The sequence below is a fragment of the Chelmon rostratus genome, chromosome 15, assembly GCF_017976325.1.
Source record: "Chelmon rostratus isolate fCheRos1 chromosome 15, fCheRos1.pri, whole genome shotgun sequence".
Lineage (NCBI taxonomy): Eukaryota > Metazoa > Chordata > Actinopteri > Chaetodontiformes > Chaetodontidae > Chelmon > Chelmon rostratus.
In genome coordinates, this window is record NC_055672.1 from 545,001 (window position 1) to 562,075 (window position 17,075).

Here is a 17,075-nt window from a genome sequence, read left to right on the forward strand (position 1 = left end):
TACTTTTCAACTGCTAAGCACTTCTAGTTAGATCCTCTTCAGTCTTTAAGCTTCAACTGATTCCGCTGATTTCAGAGACAGCGTTATCGTTCTGCAGCCACCTCAACTCCTTTTAACGTGCTTCAGCTCATTTCAGTACTTATATCTCAACTGATATTTCTTTCATTGCTTCATTTAACAAATCGATTGCTTTCACTGGTCACACCTCAACTGACAGTCATTCTTTAGCCCACATCGTGCTACATTGCTAACACTTCTACCTTACACTTCAGCTCATTTCACTGCTTAGAAATTAACTCTTTTCACTGTTTAAGACTTCAACTGACACTTCACATCCCTTCAGCAATCACACATTTTAAATTACGCCTCAACTCCATTCAGTTCAGTCCAGTTCATTTCAGTTTACCATTTTTAGTGTTTACATTTCATCTAACACTTCATCTGCTTTCATTGCTCAGACTCACTGCAGAAACAGGATGAAGAGTTTTTCTCACCCAGCAGGATAAGCCAATAGTCCAGTTCGGGGGTCGCAGGCCAGCGCTCGGTTCCCTGGGGCCGTGATCCCGAGAACCTTCTCCAAGGTCACCTGGCGGGCAAAGGTAGTCAATAATTAGTTGCAGTGAGACATCAGCAGCATCTGCTGCAAGTCCTCATGAAGACCCCAACAACCGACTCGAGAACCTGAAGCTCAAAATGATTCCTGATAGCCTTCAAATCGACATGTGTCTCCAGAGGGAACCAGTGGGCACAGCCAGGAAGTCAGACAGTATTGCGAGGCGGACTAACATGTTGCTGCTTTGAGTCTGAACATGAGATCGAACTTTAAGTCGACCTGACTCTTATATTTTAACAAACACTTACTTGATGCTTCATGCTATTAAAAATTGTCCTGAAGTGTCCGGACGTCTGCTTGACCATAAGAAGTCTTCTGTCCAATCAGACTGTTGATTAGTCCATCAGTGTCTCCCTCTCAATCTCAGTCTGTCTCACTTTAAACCGGACTAAACTCAGTCCTGTGACACTTTCTGTCAGACTCCGGTCGTCATCACAGCAGAAACACCCGCACTGCTGTTTGTTAGCATAAAATCAGCAGGCTTTACTGTGCTATGGTTAAGAACTGTGCAGCTCAATGCTAAGCTAACAACAGCAAACTACAGTCCTGAGTGTGTGCTGTGCGTGTGTGTGTCCTCCTCTCACATGACTCTCCCTCCCTCTGCACCAGACTCTATTTATGCTTTGCTGGTTTTTCCTCGGTGTTCCTCTCTGGGCCTCCTCACATTCGTCTGCTCGTTCTGTCGCATTAAACTGATGAAGCACGTTAAGATGAGTCATCAGCTGACGGTTTCTCACAGAGAGTCACTGAACCTACAGTCCTTCTTCACCACCTACAAACACAACCTGTGTGAAAGAAAAGTGACCCAACCTGTTGATTCACAGACCTTCAGCCATCTCTCGGTTCAGGAAAGTTTTTCCTGCCGTCAGCTGAGACGTGGAGAACAACCTCATAAGTGTGCAAACACACACATGCACAGTTTGTCCTGAGGCATGCAGAGACAGGGGCAGGAAGTCCAGACAAAAGTGCTTTAAGACGGTGAGAAAAGTGCTAAAGTATTAGCAGAATCAATGAATATTTAACATAAATGATGAAAACTGAAAAAAGAAGAAAATGAACGTTTCTGCCTCTGTTTACAGACAGAAACCACAGGATCAACACATCGAGATGAGTTTCCCATCAAGGACGTTGGTGCAGGAGGTGGGAAGAGAACTCATCACCTCAACGTCCTGAGAGTTTATATGTGGACATTTTTATTATTTAGAAACAAAGAAACTCACAGAAAAGCAGCAAAATCACTGCTCAGAGGTGAACGCATAATTTTACCACATACTATCTTTGACTCTGGCTAACAACTAGCATGGCAGGACATCATATTCCAGTGGGGAGTGGTAGCTAGCAGCAGTGATAGTGCTAATGCAGGCTACACACAGTCAGCTCTACAGGTAGGGAGAGATCATCAGCAGACAGCGAGGCAACACAGAAACCTCCTCACACACGGAACGTTAGTAGAAAAATATCAGCATCATCAAATCAATATTAGCATTAAAAAAAAATCTTAAACTGTAAAGTAAGCATTAAAAAGCTAATGTTAGCATTAACAAATGTTAGCATAAAACTTGTTTTGTTTAATTGTTTTAGGTCTGAGCAATTAAACCTCAAATTAGCTCAAACTCAATGAAACTAAATTTCACTAGAAAATATACGTAATAAACTAAAAGCAGAGTCATCTTCATCTCCGCTGCAGCAACACATTTGATCAGGGTCCTTGTAAAACACATAAAACAAGATTCTGAAGAGAGTCTGAAGCAAACTCATTTCCATCAGTTACAAAACTATAAAAGACAACCATTTTTAATCCTTTAAAACATATTTGTTAATAAACACCTCTTTGAGGTGTTAATGGGAGTTCCTGAGGGTGCTGGGTCCTCATCACCAGGTTCACAAACTGGTCCTCATAAAGATACAAGAAACACACAGAGTGCTAACTCAGTCTGTCCATGAGGGGAGTTTAAACAGGCCACATGGACGTTCACTTCAAACACAACACAAAGCATGCTGGGAGTTTTACTGGCTCAGTGAACGAGGCTGCTGAAGTCCTGCAGGGACAAACAGACTGGAACAACCTGACAGACAGGATGCTGTCTGCATCAGATCTGTTTCACTGAGCAGCCTGAAGGAGCCTTCAGGGCCGCACACAGGACCTAGTAAACCCAGTCCAGGCCTGAACTCTGAACCGGTTCAAAGTCCAGTCAGAGTTAGAAGTGAAGATGAACGCACAGGCTGCAGCTGCTGATTTGGATGATGATGGTGTTCATTCTTCATCCTCTGCTGCATCCAAACGGATGAAAACTGAAAATGATCCTGATGTTTGAGACTTTATTGATGTCGGCTGAACTGAACCAGCTGAAAACACTGCAGAGGTCTGCTGCATGCCTGTGTGTGTGTGTGTGTGTGTGTGTGTGTGTGTGTGAAATATGCCAACACAGCAGAATGAAAGCATTCAGCTCTCTCTGTGTGTGTGTGTTCGTCCTACTGTCCACACAGCATACCGTAAACCTGCAGGACGGATGTCTCACACTGTGTAGAAAATGAGAAATGATGTGTGTGTGTGTGTGTGTGTGTGTGCTCTTCAGTTTATGTCTTTGTGAGGACCAGCTACAGCTACATGAAAGCTGAGGACTCTGGGAATGTCAGGACTGTGAGGACATTTTTACACACTGAGGACATTATATGTAAAAGAAATTGTGTGTGTGTGAGAGAGAGAGAGACAGAGAGAGAGAGAGAGAGCGCGTGTTGCAGCGCGTGCGCACCTTGTCGCTCAGGTCCTCTTTGTGCCGCGCGGTGCCGCTCCTCCTCCTCAGTTTGATGGACGGGGAGCGCAGCAGGTTCTTGATGCGGCTGCGGATCGTGCCGCTTCCCTCCGCAGCCATCGCGCTGTTAGCTGCCGGGCTAGCTGCCTCTCTCAGCGGCTGCAGTCTGTCTCTGTCGCTCTGTCCTCCGCCGCCGCTGCTTCAGCTGTCATGCTTTCTGTGAGCCGAGCCACGCCGGGCCGGAGGATTCAGCTAGTCTGGCTCTGGTTCTGGGCTGATCTGGGTCACGGGCTCCGGTTCCGCGGCTGCTCCGCATCTTATATCTCCACCGCGGCGAAGACACGAAGCGGCCTCAACACGACCCTGACCGGACTGAGCCGACTGACGCACCGCCGGCGTCAACAGTGCGCCGGTGGGTGTATCCGCAGCCCCGCAGACTAAAGGACACGCCCACTCACTGCAGTACACGCCCCGCCGCCACAAGACACGCCCCCACAGATCGGTTCCCTGATCCAGGACTTCCAGTGCCTGGACTGAACCGTTTCCAGAGCGTATTATGTGGGGGGCGTGTCCTGTAGCAGCTGTAGTCCGCAACACACCCTCTTAGCCGGCATGCGGCAATGACAGAAACACTTCCGGTCACGCTTTTCAAAATAAGGCGGCTGGATCGTTATTAAACATGTCAGTCTTTTCATTCCAGTGAATCTGTGATGTGATCAATGTTTTACATGTCCAGTGGCTCTTCTTACAAACTGAGCTTTGAAATCGTTTGTTCGAGTGATGCTGTGTTGTGCATTTACTCAAATACTGGACTTAAGTACACTTTCCAGGTACTTGTAGTTCTGACTGCAGTTACATTACAGATTCAGATGTTACATGTAAACAAAGAATATTCATCCTATTGACTTAAACTGCCTGACAGTTTATATAACTGGACTTCAATCAATCAATTCAACACGAAGTTTTTAACTTTTTGAGCAAATATGACAGATAATCTCTGTTCCAGCTCATCTGATTTTTTTTAAAAGGCGGAAAAACATTTACTACTTTTTTTTAAACAGAAAATAGTATTTAGGAGCCAATTGTATCAATTAGAAGCTGAACAACAGTGTAGAAACAAGTTAAAAAGAGCTACGTCAGTAAAATGCTGTTTCCATATTAATGCGTCAGTAATGATAGTAATTCCATACAGTACTTCTGTACTTTTTGTGCTGTACTTGTAATGGAGTATTTTTACATCTATACTTTAGCTCCAGCAGAGGGTCTCTCTACTTCCACGACTCCTTGTGTAGCATTTCTTTTATTTGACCCCTTTCCACTGGTAGTTCTTCCCACGTTTTTACTTTGACGTTACAGGTTCGTGACTTCCTGTGTCGTCATGTTTGACTCAGGTGACGCAGATGTGATGGAGCAGCAGCGTCCCCCAGCGGCAGAAACACAAACTGCAGCCTCAAGCTGAAAACTCTTTTCTGGGACCAGTTCACGAAGATGAAACGAATGTTTTAAAACGACAGTATGGAGACAAAGAGGCCAAAATCATGTGAATATGTCACTGAGGAGACCGGAGAGCTCGCAGGTTAGAGTTCATGTAGACTCAACGACACGTTCACTGCATGGCAGCATGCTGGGACGATGCATTCAGGTGCAATTAAGCAAAAAGCATTCAGCTTTTCTCTCAGTTAAAGCAGTTTAAATGGTGACGAGGACAAATTACAACAAAACTGAATATCGTAGTAACTAAAGAAAACCAAAGCAGGAGTCAGAGGTCTGTTTTAAAACTTTATTAATATTGGAGTGTTATATCGTGAGGCTTCTTCAGACAACATATATTTACATCAGAGGCTCTTTAAGGCATACAAAAATACAAATTTAGAAAAACAAGAACGACTGTACACTGTACAAACATCAAACTGGTTAATCCAACAAAGAAAGAAGCAGCTTAATCTGATAACAGTCACCGCACAGCACACCTTTACCTGTCCTACGGTCACAGGTGAGTCCAGGTGAGACGCAAGCTGCCGTCTGACTGTTTGTATTGTTAAAATATGATGAACTGAACTTAGAATCTTCTTACTCCCCAAAAATGTAAATGAAACTAAAACTTTTTGATTCATTAATTATGAGCACAACACCTTCCACTGAACTTTTGTCTGTCCAACATTTCATCTTGAAGTAAAGTAAAATATGACCTGACCTAGGTTTTTCCACGTCGAGATGATTTTAATGAAAATCCTTAAAATGAGAGACGTCCTCACAGAACTACAGCTGAGTATGAAGGCAGCCTGTCAGGAAACAGAACTTCCACCTTAAACTCGAAACATTTAAAGGAAAACCATCAGAATTTGGTTACAATATTGAAACATTTCTCGCAATGTCAGGACTCTTTACACCAACTGTACCTTCCCATCGTCCGACCTCAGACGATGTTTCGATGATGACATCAGACGATGGCATCTCTGCTGCTGCCATGGCAACAAGATCAGACTGATCTCTATTATACACTCAACACTCTGACTTTTCTCCAATATTTCCTCTTTATTCTTGAAATCAGAACTCCTGAAACGCCGTCATACAGAAAATCCCACCAAAAGCAAAATAAACGACTAAAAACTGAAGTTTAAAGGCAGCAAAGATACACAAAAATACACAAAAATACAAAACATCTGAAGGCAAACAGAAAGAAAGATGCACAGAAACAAACACACACACAGTTGTCTGATTCCTGTAACCACGTTTCTCCTAGCAACAGTCTTCCGATGAGACTCCATGGCAACAGTTCGCCATGGTTACTTGTTGCTGCCTTCCGTTGATAGCCAACAGGACGGAGCTGAAGGGTTGAAGAAAATAAATAAAACTCTAACAAATGATGTGCTGAACATCTCTGATCGCCATGGAAACAACAGGGCCTCTGATTGGCCTGTAGATGTCTTATGTGTATCTGTTTCAGACGCACTGTCTGATTGGTAATTCAGCCTCCCGGTGAAACGATGCTGTGACATCATCAGTCAGGCTGTGACATCAGCTGGGCGGGTTTCCTTTCAGGCCCAGAGGAACCAGCCTCGGCATCGGCCTCCATGCAACACTGCCCTCCCTCCTCTGCCCACTTCCTCCTTCCCCTCCTGCTGCTCCATCACTGCTGGCGGGGTCCACCATCTTGGCCCCGCCCACCTTCATCTGCAACAGAGGGGGCGGAACCAGGACGCTGCCCACAGAGTTACCATTAGCAGGTCCAGGCTCCAGTCCGCTCTGTGTGGTCTCCATCTCCGTGGTAACGGTGTCATCAGAGTCCGAGTCCAGCTGCAGGAGCCAGGGGCTGTGGGCGTGTCCATCCACACACTGCCCTGCCTCAGAGGAAGGTTTCCCCGCTAACGGGACCTCTGATGTCATCGCCTGCTGGTTGAGGAAGACAATCTCGTTCAGGAGGGAGGTCAAATTCCCGCCGACTGGGTCCTCCCTTGTTTCCTGCTGCTGCTCTGGCCCCAGAGACCTCCCCACTGTGACCTGAGACTGAGAACCGGTGCTCGGACCTGGGCACGGAGCGGACGGAGGCGATGACGAGGAGGACTCGGGTGCGGTCTCAGTCTGGGATGGAGGCTGGCCCTGGTCTTTGATTTGGTCTGAGGAGAGGTCTGATCCAGCAGAGACCACAGAGGGAGGAGAAAGAGTGGCGGGCTGACCTGCTGGGACCTGCTGCTGCTGGGGGTGGTGCTGTGGTGGGGGTGGGGGTTGAACCAGCCGAAGCACGCTGCTGAAGTTTGCTGCTGTAAACAATAAAACAACTAAATGAACTTCAGCAAGTGAAGTTAATGAGTCACAGCTCAGAGAGATGCTCGTTATATCACACCGTTACAGAACAAGACAGACAGACAGAGAGACAGACAGAGAGACAGACAGACAGAGAGACAGACAGACAGACAGACAGACAGACAGAGAGACAGACAGACAGACAGACAGAGAGACAGACAGAGACAGACAGACAGTCAGACAGACAGAGAGACAGACAGACAGAGAGACAGACAGTCAGACAGACGGACTGACTGTCAGACAGACAGACAGTCTGTCAGACAGACAGACAGTGTTAAGTTACCCGAGGCTAATTAACAGGTTGGGCTAGCTCGTTAGTTTGGTTACCTGTGACAATGGCTTGTTAGCTAATGGGTCATCAGTTAGTTCAGTTAGCTTCAGTTACCTGTGAAGCTAGTGATGGTGGGGGGGGGGGGGCTGCTGCAGGTCTTACCGGTTGGGTGGTGGGGCAGTGAGGTGAGATGGATCTGCTGATTGGTCAGACTGGGGATGTTGAGGGTGACTGAGGCCACGCCTACAGACAGGAAGAGGACACGTATTGGTTCAAAGCAAAAGCGTGTTGAAGCCGAGAAAGGAGCGAGCGCGAGGCGAGCGCGAGGCGAGCGACGGTACCTGGCGTGGGAGACGTCTGCAGTATCGTCGGCCTTGACATTAATGGGCTCAGAGTCAAGACTGGTTTCCCAGGCAACGCAGTATTGATCAGGGATAGAACCTCACCGGGTACCAGAGTCTGGAAGGACGGTGAGTCTGGAACAACAAAAGGACAACAGGAAGTACAGTGTGATGTCAGAGAGTGTTATTGATCAGTGATCGATACAGCCGGTCTTACCCTCCACGGTCTTTGTGCTGAGGGACGACGGCGGACCTGGATTTCTACTGCGAGACAGGATGTTGGGGACCGTCCTCGGCCTGTCCCGCAACACCGTTGCATTGTGGGATAGACCAGGAGGCGCCAGGGTGGGGGTCGCCACCTGCAGGACCAGCGGGGGCTGCTGGACAGGTGTCTGGACAGGCGTGGCTGCGGGTGGGGCAGAAACAGGAGTGGGAGGAGCTTGTTGAGTCTGCTGCTGTGGGTTGGAGGATGTGATCAGGATGTCCTGAGAGGCCCCGCCCCCCGCTGCTGCTGGCAGGTCATCATTCTTCCTGTCTGTGGTCAACAGGTGCTGCAGGTTCCTCAGGACGCTCTGCTCACTTTTACCTGCAGCCACAAACACACACACAGGCTACAGCTCCACCTACAGGCCGGTCACACTGAACACACCTGTCGACATGAATAACTTTCAGAACGGGACCGCGAGGCACCGATCGTTCTGTGGTCGGCTGCCGTCCAATCATCTGTTAGAAACGGTTTGTATCTGCAGCTCCACTCTGTTCACTCTTACACTTCACATCGGGGGTGCAGACGCTTTGTCTAAATAAACTTTATTAGAGTTGTCAGTGGACAAACTGACCGGGGGTCAGTGTGAGCTCACATTGCGGCTGGTCAGCTGATCCGTACAGTAAACAGGCCGATCAGAGGAGTGAACGCATCCAACAGGTATACATGTGACTGCTACACCTGACCCGAACAAGAGCTCAGACTCGTTCTAGTCCGCTGTTAAAAAGGTGGAAATGCATCACAGCAGCGTCGGCGGCGTCCTCACCTGATCTGTGGGCGATCTCTCTGACGAAGACGTCTCTCTGCTGGTTCAGACTGGTCTTCAGACTCTGCAGTCTCTCCGTCTCCCTCTTCAGAGTCTGGATCTCCTGATGGACCTGAAAATCACACAAGTTCAGCTTCGACCGAATGAGAGCGTGCGTTCAGTGACAGTGAGGAGGAGGAGGAGGGGATGAAGAGTTTGGATAGTCTGTGCTGACTAGCTTTTACTGAGGAGGAGCTGCAGGGATGAACTCATTGATCAGTGAAGTAAGTGAGCAGGTGTTAACGGGCAGGTCAGTCAGCTCAACGTTATGTTTGCATCGACTGTGAGCTGACAGTGCTACACTAAACCAGTCCTGCTGCTCACCAGCAGGGGGCGGAGTTACACCATTCATCAGAAACATCTAACAACAAAAACACGATGAATACAAAGAATCATGAAAACAACAAATCCAATAACAAGAATACTGATAATAATTAACAGCCACACACAAGCAGCTCTTACCTGCTTCAGCAAAAGACTCTCCGGACAGTTTTTGGCGTTCCTGACTGAATTGTGGGCTCTGAAGGCCGCTGTGACGCTCTGAGCACCGAGCAGCTTCGTCACACTCAGACTGCTTCTGCTGACAGAAAACAACACAACAGGTCACTTCCTGCTCACCTGTCCATCCACACAGGCTTCCTGCTCACCTGTTCGTCCACACAGGCTTCCTGTTCACCTGTCCCTCCACACAGGCTTCCTGTTCACCTGTCCCTCCACACAGGCTTCCTGCTCACCTGTCCGTCCACACAGGCTTCCTGTTCACCTGTCCCTCCACACAGGCTTCCTGTTCACCTGTCCCTCCACACAGGCTTCCTGCTCACCTGTCCGTCCACACAGGCTTCCTGCTCACCTGTCCCTCCACACAGGCTCTCACTGACTAAACTATGAAGTATTTTATAAACTGCTGTATAAATAAAGTTTTAGCTCAACGTCAAAACATTTAAATCATTAAGACAAAAGGAATCGATCTATCAGCAGCTCTCTGATTCAAGCTTCATTATAAAAACACTGAGAAGAGGTCAAAGGTTACGCTCATCAATAGTTCTAATCTGATCGGTGCTGAAAAATAATGATATGAGATTTAAATAAACTGCACTTCTGTTCATCAGCAGGTCGTCACACAAAATCAATCATTTCTCCCTGCAAACAAATCTACAGTGGCAGTTCTCTCAATCCAGGACCAGGTTTTCAGGGAGCACCAAAGACAGGAGGGACCACACAGAGGTTTCAGTGATGTCATGATGACCTCATACTGATCAGACAGGAAGTGCATCAGTTCTTACTCTGAGTCCACGTTCTTCAAGACGCTCGCCAGCCTCCTCCGAGCCGCCGTCAGCCGACTGTCCTCCTCCACCGTCTCATCCTCCTCATCCTCCGTCTGACACGCACACACGCACACGCACACACACAAACACACATCATGTTTATTGTATTTTAGACACTATGACTATAAAAACACTTTAAACCATGTCGAACATGACTTCACCGACTCTTCTGACTCTGCATTTGATTTATTTATTTTTTGGTGCCCAACACTTTGAGGAATGAAGAAAGATTTCGTACATCAGTGACGGTGATGACGTCGGTCGTCTTGGCGACGACTCTCTCCTCGTCGGACGAGTTGTCCGTCTGCTCGTCCGTCTCGTCCAACAGATCCTTCACCTCCATCAAAGCGCCGGGTCTGCTTCCCGTCCCTGACAGCCTGGAGTCAGGCTCAGGTGACCTCTGACGTCTGCTGCTCGCCTGTCCGCTGCTCGCCTGTCCGCTGCTCGCCTGTCCGCTGCTCACCTGTCCGCTGCTCACCTGTCCGCTGTCCTCTGAACACAAACAACACATCAGATCAGTTTCCCTCCTCCAGGTGTTCGTTTGGACTCCTACAGTCGTCTAACCTAGCCTGACTCTCTGCCTCCCTGCAGATTTGTCTGCATGCAGCTGAAGCTCTGGTGCGTTTGACGCTTTGTTTGCAGCCGGCTCGAGTCTTTTGTCGTCTCCGTTATTAAAAAAGATCTAATAAAAGAGTTCCTCTTTCCTGCTAACAGATGTGAAAGTGTTTCAGAGTTCAGTGTTCAAACCTGCTGTTGGAGCGATGGTCCTCAGGTACTTAGCCCTCTTCTTCATCAGCCTCCTCTTCTTCTTCTTCAGATCTGTCTCAGTCTTCCTCAGCTCCTCGATCACCTGCACCGCCTGCAGTACTCAGACAACAACACCTGTCGGTCTTCACATCCAACTAACGAACAAACGTGTGGCGAGAAGGAAAGTTAAAGGAGAAGCAGCTTTGTGAACACGAGGAGCTTCAGATGAGAGAAGGACAAAGAGGAAGAGGGAAACGGATGAAGGGTCAGTCAGCAGGTACGTGTGGAGGTGTGTCAGACCTTCTTCAGCATGAAGATCTTCGAAGTCTTCTCCTCACTCAGCCCCACTTCTCTCCTCAGACCTTCAAACTGCCGCAGCATCTTCGCTCGACGCTGCTTCTCCAGCGCGTTGTGGTTGGGACGCTGCACAGCGACCGAAACACAGCGAGAACAAGATTCACACATCCGTCAGCATCACTGGAGCTCCACAGGAAGTGGAGTCAGCCTGAATCAGATCAACACGTGTTTCCTGTCTGAGGAGGAGGAGTTATGACTCTGAACCACCTCCTGCAGCATCTCTGCAGACCAGATCCTGCAGCTTCAAACCAGTAAATGAGCCTCCTGTGATGTTCACGTGTCGGTCGAAGCTCACAGGATTACTGACATTTAATCCTCTTTAAAGGATAACTTTGGTTTTTTACCACCTGGACCTTATTTGTAGCATTAAATACGACCATTTACTCCCCCAGACAACTTTGGTGGCATTTGGAGTCGTTTTGAAGAAATTAGCCCCAGAGGAGCGGCGCGTATATCCGTATAATGCGAGTACTCGGGGCATCCATGCGCAGCCTCTATATAACGCATAATCTGCAGAAACTCGTTCATATTCCAATATTTAGTTATGATATGCTGGTGCTATTCCCCTCTGAGCCGGCGGTCGGCTAGTTTGGCTGTAGTTTGGCACAGCTGTGGTTCGTTATTGCGTATTCGTAGCCGACCGCCGCAGAGTCAGCCGTGTTGTGGCTGGCTGCTCGCAGTGCCCGGCGTTCGGTAATGACATCATCCACGTCAGAGGTAGTTGTCTAGAGACGCCGGATGTTGATAACATGCCACCACGGGCTCAGAGGGGAATAGCACCAGCATATCATAACTAAATATTGGAATATGAACGAGTTTCTGCAGATTATGTGTTATATAGAGGCTGCGCATGGATGCCCCGAGTACTCGCATTATACGGATATACGCGCCGCTCCTCTGGGGCTAATTTCTTCAAAACGACTCCAAATGCCACCAAAGTTGTCTGGGTGAGTAAATGGGCGTATTTAATGCTACAAATAAGGTCCAGGTTGTAAAAAACAAAGTTATCCTTTAAAGAGTAAAAGCTTCAGATTATCACCGTTAAATCTGGAGAACTAGTCACCGGCTGTGTAGGAAGTATTCAAATCATTTACTGGAGTAAAGGTAGTACCACCTCAGTACTTCATTGTACTTCATTACAAGTAAAAGTACAGGAGCAATAAAATATGATTCAAGTATGAAAAGAATATTACATTATAATAATACAAACTATTATTGGCTCTCTATTAGTGACTGTGATACACAGTACTTTACGTTACACGTACTGTCAGTGGTTTAACGTAAACTGCTCGTCTGATTGGTCGGAGGATCTTTACGACGTTTTCAGCGACACTGTGGCAGATCTTTAAAACCTGAAAAATATCAAACTTCCTCTTACATGGATGCTCGTAATCGACTTCTTCTCTCCTTCGCAGTCCGTCTCGCTGCTCGCCGACTCCTCTGGCTCCACCCTGCCCGCCGTCTCTGTGGCAACGAGCTCCGTCTCATCGTCCACACAGATGATGTCCAGGTCCACCAGGTCGCAGTCCGTCTCCGGCTTGGGGCTGATCCTGTTAGCGGGGAGGTATGGCGGGGGTACAGGTGTGACCTCTGACCCTGGCGGTGCCGGAGGAGGGGGTGGGGGTCCGTGGGCAGCCCCTGCCAAGGTCTGGATGATCGTGGTGGTGGTGGTGGTGGTCTGAGGTAAAGCAGCTTTCTGTTGGACTAATGTCCCACCAGGACCCCCCGGAACTGCAGATACGGACACCGTCTTCACACCGAGCTCGGCCCCTCGGCCTGCGGAGGGTTTGAGGGAGATGAGGCTCATCGGCGTTGTGGGGGGGTGAGGTTGGAGGAGTTTGAAGGAGCCTGGAGGCGCCACCACCTTGGTAGGAGGCCGAGGGGGAACATTAGTGCAGGTGACAACGATTGGTTCCTTGCTGGTGTTGGCCGGGAGGATTTTAAAGGTGCACGTCCCCTTCTGAGTCAGGAAACCAGGGGCGGGGCAGAGCGGGGAAGGGATGGTGGGCACAGAGAAGGACTGGAGGCCAGACAGAGAGGAGAAGGAGGAGGTGGACGAGGAGGAGGCGGACGAGGAGGAGGCGGTCGAGGTTGTCACTGAGGTCACAGGAGGCCTCTGGTTCACAACAGAAACGACTGGAGTCTGACGTGATGCTGCAGGGAGGACGGAGGAGAACAACGGACCTGGAGGGAGGAGGACACAGAGAGGAGGACACAGAGAGGAGGACACAGTGAAATGGAGGCACTGGATCGGTCGAACACAGGTCCAGCAGCTGTTACAGTGTACAGTGGAGGAGAAGCTGACCTGACGAAGTATTCAGATCCTCAAAGTCTCGCATTCAAAATCCAGCAAGACTTACTTAAAGTATCCAAAGTAAAAGTGTTTATTATGGGTTGGAACAAATAAAACCCTGATCCAGAACAGTCTGGACTCTTAAAACATCAACCAGAATCAATCATTACTAATAAAACTGTTTCCTGAAGTGTTCCTGAGTCCAGGTATTAATGTCTTTATCCAATCCTGTCGCTCCATCCTCGCTGTGAACCACTGAGCCTTTCAATCATGATACTCTCACCTGTCACCAATCAGCCTGTTTACCTGTGGAATGATCCAAACAGGTGTTTTTGGAGCGTTCCACATCTTTCCCAGTCTTTAGTTGCTCCTGTCACAACGTGTTTGAAACGTGTTGCTGCATCAGATCCAGAATCAGCAGATATTTACAGAAATCACTGAAGCTGATGAGCTCAAACAGTAAATATATTGACTCTGTGCTGATTTCAGGTCAGTTTATGTCAGAGAGGATCAGCAGGTGATCACATCCTGTTTATTGATGGTTCACACAGCATCACAGCTGTTCTGAGATCAGGCTTTCCCCTTAAAAATGGAGAACGTAAATTGTGTATCTCAGTCTGTTTATTACCGTTTTTTCTCCGTACTGTGTGAAAAATTTGAAAACTTGAATAAATATAAATCTCCTGTTGCTGAATGCCCCCCCCTCACCTTTCTGAACTGACTGGTTTGGGTTGACAGGTTTCAGCTGGCTGATGGGAACCAGCTGGACCAGGTTTCCGTCTGGTTTGCGGTAGTACTGGACGCCTGAGGCCGTCCGGACCGGCTGCAGGATCATCCTCTGACCAGCGGAGCCAGGGGGCAGAGGACAGGGTGCCGGACCCGGTACGGGAACCTTCCCACGAAGACCCGGAACCTGAACTATCAACAGCTGTGAGCCTTTAGGAGCCGAGTTTACAGGTGGAACCGCGGAGCTGCTCACCTGAGGGGCTGAAACACACAAGACCAGCAGGAACAGGGTTCTCAGTGAGTCACAGGAGGAATCTGACATCTGTCCAGATCATTCATATTAATAATACTAATAATAATGATAATAATTGGTGTGATGATGATTTTGTCTTTCATTTTACCTGATGTGGGGGTGAAGCTACCAGAAGCTCCAGGTACCACTCTGACCTGACTGGCCCCTCCCATAGGACGCGGGCACACCTTCACCGTGACAACCTGGGACCCCGCCCTCTCAAGTGTTTCACCTGCAGGCTGCGCAGCGGAGACAGCTGATTGGTTGACCTTCACCGGTGCGGCCTGTACCACTGTGACACACAGAGGGGACGTTCAAGTTACGACTTCCGTAGAAGTGAATTCAAAGTACAGAGTTTGCTGCTTAAACAACAACAACAACCTCCTGTGGACGGATGGACAGATAGACAGAAGACAGCGTCTTCTTTCTGTTGAGCTGTGGTTGGATACAGTTTCATGTGCTGCTGTTACTGCTAGCCACAAAACAAAAATCTGTTCGCCACTAGCTACTTGCTAGCTCAGCAACGTAGAGAATAATCTCTGTTGATGTGTGTATGTTGTTGTGTAGATACTTGACTGATGCACAGAAAGCTGCTAACCAACTTCAAGGCTAATGTAGTTTGGGTTTCCTGTCCATACAGTCATGTAGTATAAAGCTGTTTCAGTTTAACTAACTAGGGCTAGCTTCCTAATGCTAACACACTCACAAGAAGTGAGTGACTGACCGAGAGAATGAAACAAAGCAACAATAACCTGTCTTCAGGTTAACCTGTTTTCAGCTGGTTCTGTTAGTTAGCCACTAAGCTATCAGTATTAGCTTGTGAACTAGCGATAACGTGTCCGTTGAGCAGTTCCTCAGAAACACTGAAACAAAGATCATTAACTGAGGGAGGCGGCACAGACCGAGAGCTAGTTTTTATAGAAAGTTTCTATTATTTATCTTTATAAAGAACGTGATATGAATATGCAAACATGTGTTTTGCTTCAGCTAACTATCATTAGCTTTCTGATGCTAACAAGTGCATGAATCAGTGCAGCTTACAGAGCAGGTAACGTCACTGATTGGCTGCAGCGACCTCGTTGGCAGAGTGCAGAGAATTCAATAAACCTGTTTCCAGTTTTAAACAAAAACGTTTCCACAGTGTGATATTTGTTTTCCTGCTAGCTAACATAGCTTGACGCCATTGTTAGCTGGCCTATTTTCTAGCTAGCTAACTGATTCCCTTCAGTATTATTTTTTAGATTTTTCCTTTATGAAACCTTTTGTTTTAATGTGTTTTTTAAAACATATGAATCTTAGTGGATGAAAACGTCTGACAGCGAACATCAGATAGAGCTTGTTCACCTGCAGGGGGTGGGTGGATGAGCACTGTGGCCGACGGCTGAGATCTGGGTGGGGCGTTGGCAGCAAGGCCAGAAAACGTAGAAGAAACCGGGCAGCTGGTCCGGGGGGTCGGTCCTAGATTCTTGTTCTGAGGAGGTTTAGTGGGGGATGAACAGCGAGAAGAACCTTGTTGCTTCCTGTTGGACCCCACCCGGCCGGTGAGATAGGCTGCCAACCGGTTCGCTGGATGGAGCGCCCCCATCCTCCCCAACTGGATCTTGGCCAGAGGATAGAGCTTTGCATTTACCTACAGACACAAGAGGGAGAGTATTGGTTGGTACCAGACCGGCAGCACGTTCGTTAGTTAGCACTGCCGCCTCACGGCAAGAAGGAGCCGAGATCGATTCCCGGCTGAGACTTTCTGTGGAGCTCCACCACCACCGTCAGTATTTATAAGAGTATTACTGAAATCATTATGGTGTTGAATCATAAACTAGAAAAGAAAACAATTACATTTTCATTTGCAGTTCGAACTGAAACACTTTCTTCAGAGTCTGTTCAGCTACGTGCTGAATGAAGCTGAAGTGTTGAAGTCGAAGTGCTGAGTGAGGCTGAAGAGTCAGTTAAAGATGAAGCAGTGAAAGGAGTTACAACGCCATGAAAGTGATGAAAGAAGCTAAAGCTACCTGGACCAGAAGGTCAGTTCCTCCCAGCTGTTTCTTCTTGGCTGAGAGGAAGCCAGCGGGGGTGATTCCCGTCAGGAAGGGCAGAGCCATACCGACCATCTCCTTCTTTGATCTCATTTTCATTTCCTCTCTGCTGCTCTCTCTCCCATCATGCACCTGGTGAACTGTCGATCCCACCGCCTCCTCGATGTCACCTTCCTCCACTTCTCGCTGCCAATCTTCACGAGGCTCCGCCTCTTCCTCCTCCACCTCTCGCTGCCAATTTTCAAAAGGCTCCGCCTCTTCCTCCTCCACCTCTCGCTGCCAATTTTCAAAAGGCTCCGCCTCTTTCTCCTCTACCTCCCGCTGCCAATCTTCAAGAGGCTCCACCTCCCTGGCCACCTGTTTCAGGTGGTCCTGCTGGGAAACAGAGTGTGCGTTCAAAACACCACAAAACCCCTGAGACCAGACCACTGAGATCACACAGAAATATAG

The 17,075-nt window shown here is 48.1% G+C and overlaps 2 protein-coding genes across 5 annotated transcripts in view; both read right to left on the minus strand.

Moving 5' to 3' along the window:
- The window catches only part of mapkbp1 (mitogen-activated protein kinase binding protein 1), a 32,840-nt gene extending 29,123 nt beyond the window's left edge, over window positions 1-3,717 (minus strand). Inside the window, exons 1-2 of the mRNA XM_041953315.1 lie at window positions 3,367-3,717; window positions 495-586 (exon numbers count right to left, since the gene is read on the minus strand). Coding sequence (XP_041809249.1) covers window positions 495-586; window positions 3,367-3,486 — 212 coding nt within the window. The 5' untranslated portion in view covers window positions 3,487-3,717. The remainder of the gene's footprint in view (window positions 1-494; window positions 587-3,366) is intronic.
- Window positions 3,718-5,132: 1,415 nt separating this feature from the next.
- Window positions 5,133-17,075, minus strand: part of mgaa (MAX dimerization protein MGA a) — a 31,258-nt gene continuing 19,315 nt past the window's right edge. For 2 of the 4 annotated variants that reach the window (XM_041953710.1, XM_041953706.1), the window contains exons 15-29: window positions 16,602-17,000; window positions 15,937-16,222; window positions 14,702-14,884; window positions 14,283-14,561; window positions 12,660-13,465; window positions 11,225-11,347; window positions 10,925-11,036; window positions 10,416-10,669; window positions 10,136-10,230; window positions 9,315-9,432; window positions 8,814-8,925; window positions 8,000-8,368; window positions 7,783-7,917; window positions 7,604-7,684; window positions 5,133-7,127 (exon numbers count right to left, since the gene is read on the minus strand). In XM_041953710.1, coding sequence (XP_041809644.1) covers window positions 6,385-7,127; window positions 7,604-7,684; window positions 7,783-7,917; window positions 8,000-8,368; window positions 8,814-8,925; window positions 9,315-9,432; window positions 10,136-10,230; window positions 10,416-10,669; window positions 10,925-11,036; window positions 11,225-11,347; window positions 12,660-13,465; window positions 14,283-14,561; window positions 14,702-14,884; window positions 15,937-16,222; window positions 16,602-17,000 — 4,095 coding nt within the window. In that variant the 3' untranslated portion in view covers window positions 5,133-6,384. The remainder of the gene's footprint in view (window positions 7,128-7,603; window positions 7,685-7,782; window positions 7,918-7,999; window positions 8,369-8,813; window positions 8,926-9,314; window positions 9,433-10,135; window positions 10,231-10,415; window positions 10,670-10,924; window positions 11,037-11,224; window positions 11,348-12,659; window positions 13,466-14,282; window positions 14,562-14,701; window positions 14,885-15,936; window positions 16,223-16,601; window positions 17,001-17,075) is intronic. The other 2 variants (XM_041953707.1, XM_041953708.1) reach the window with 2 other exon arrangements.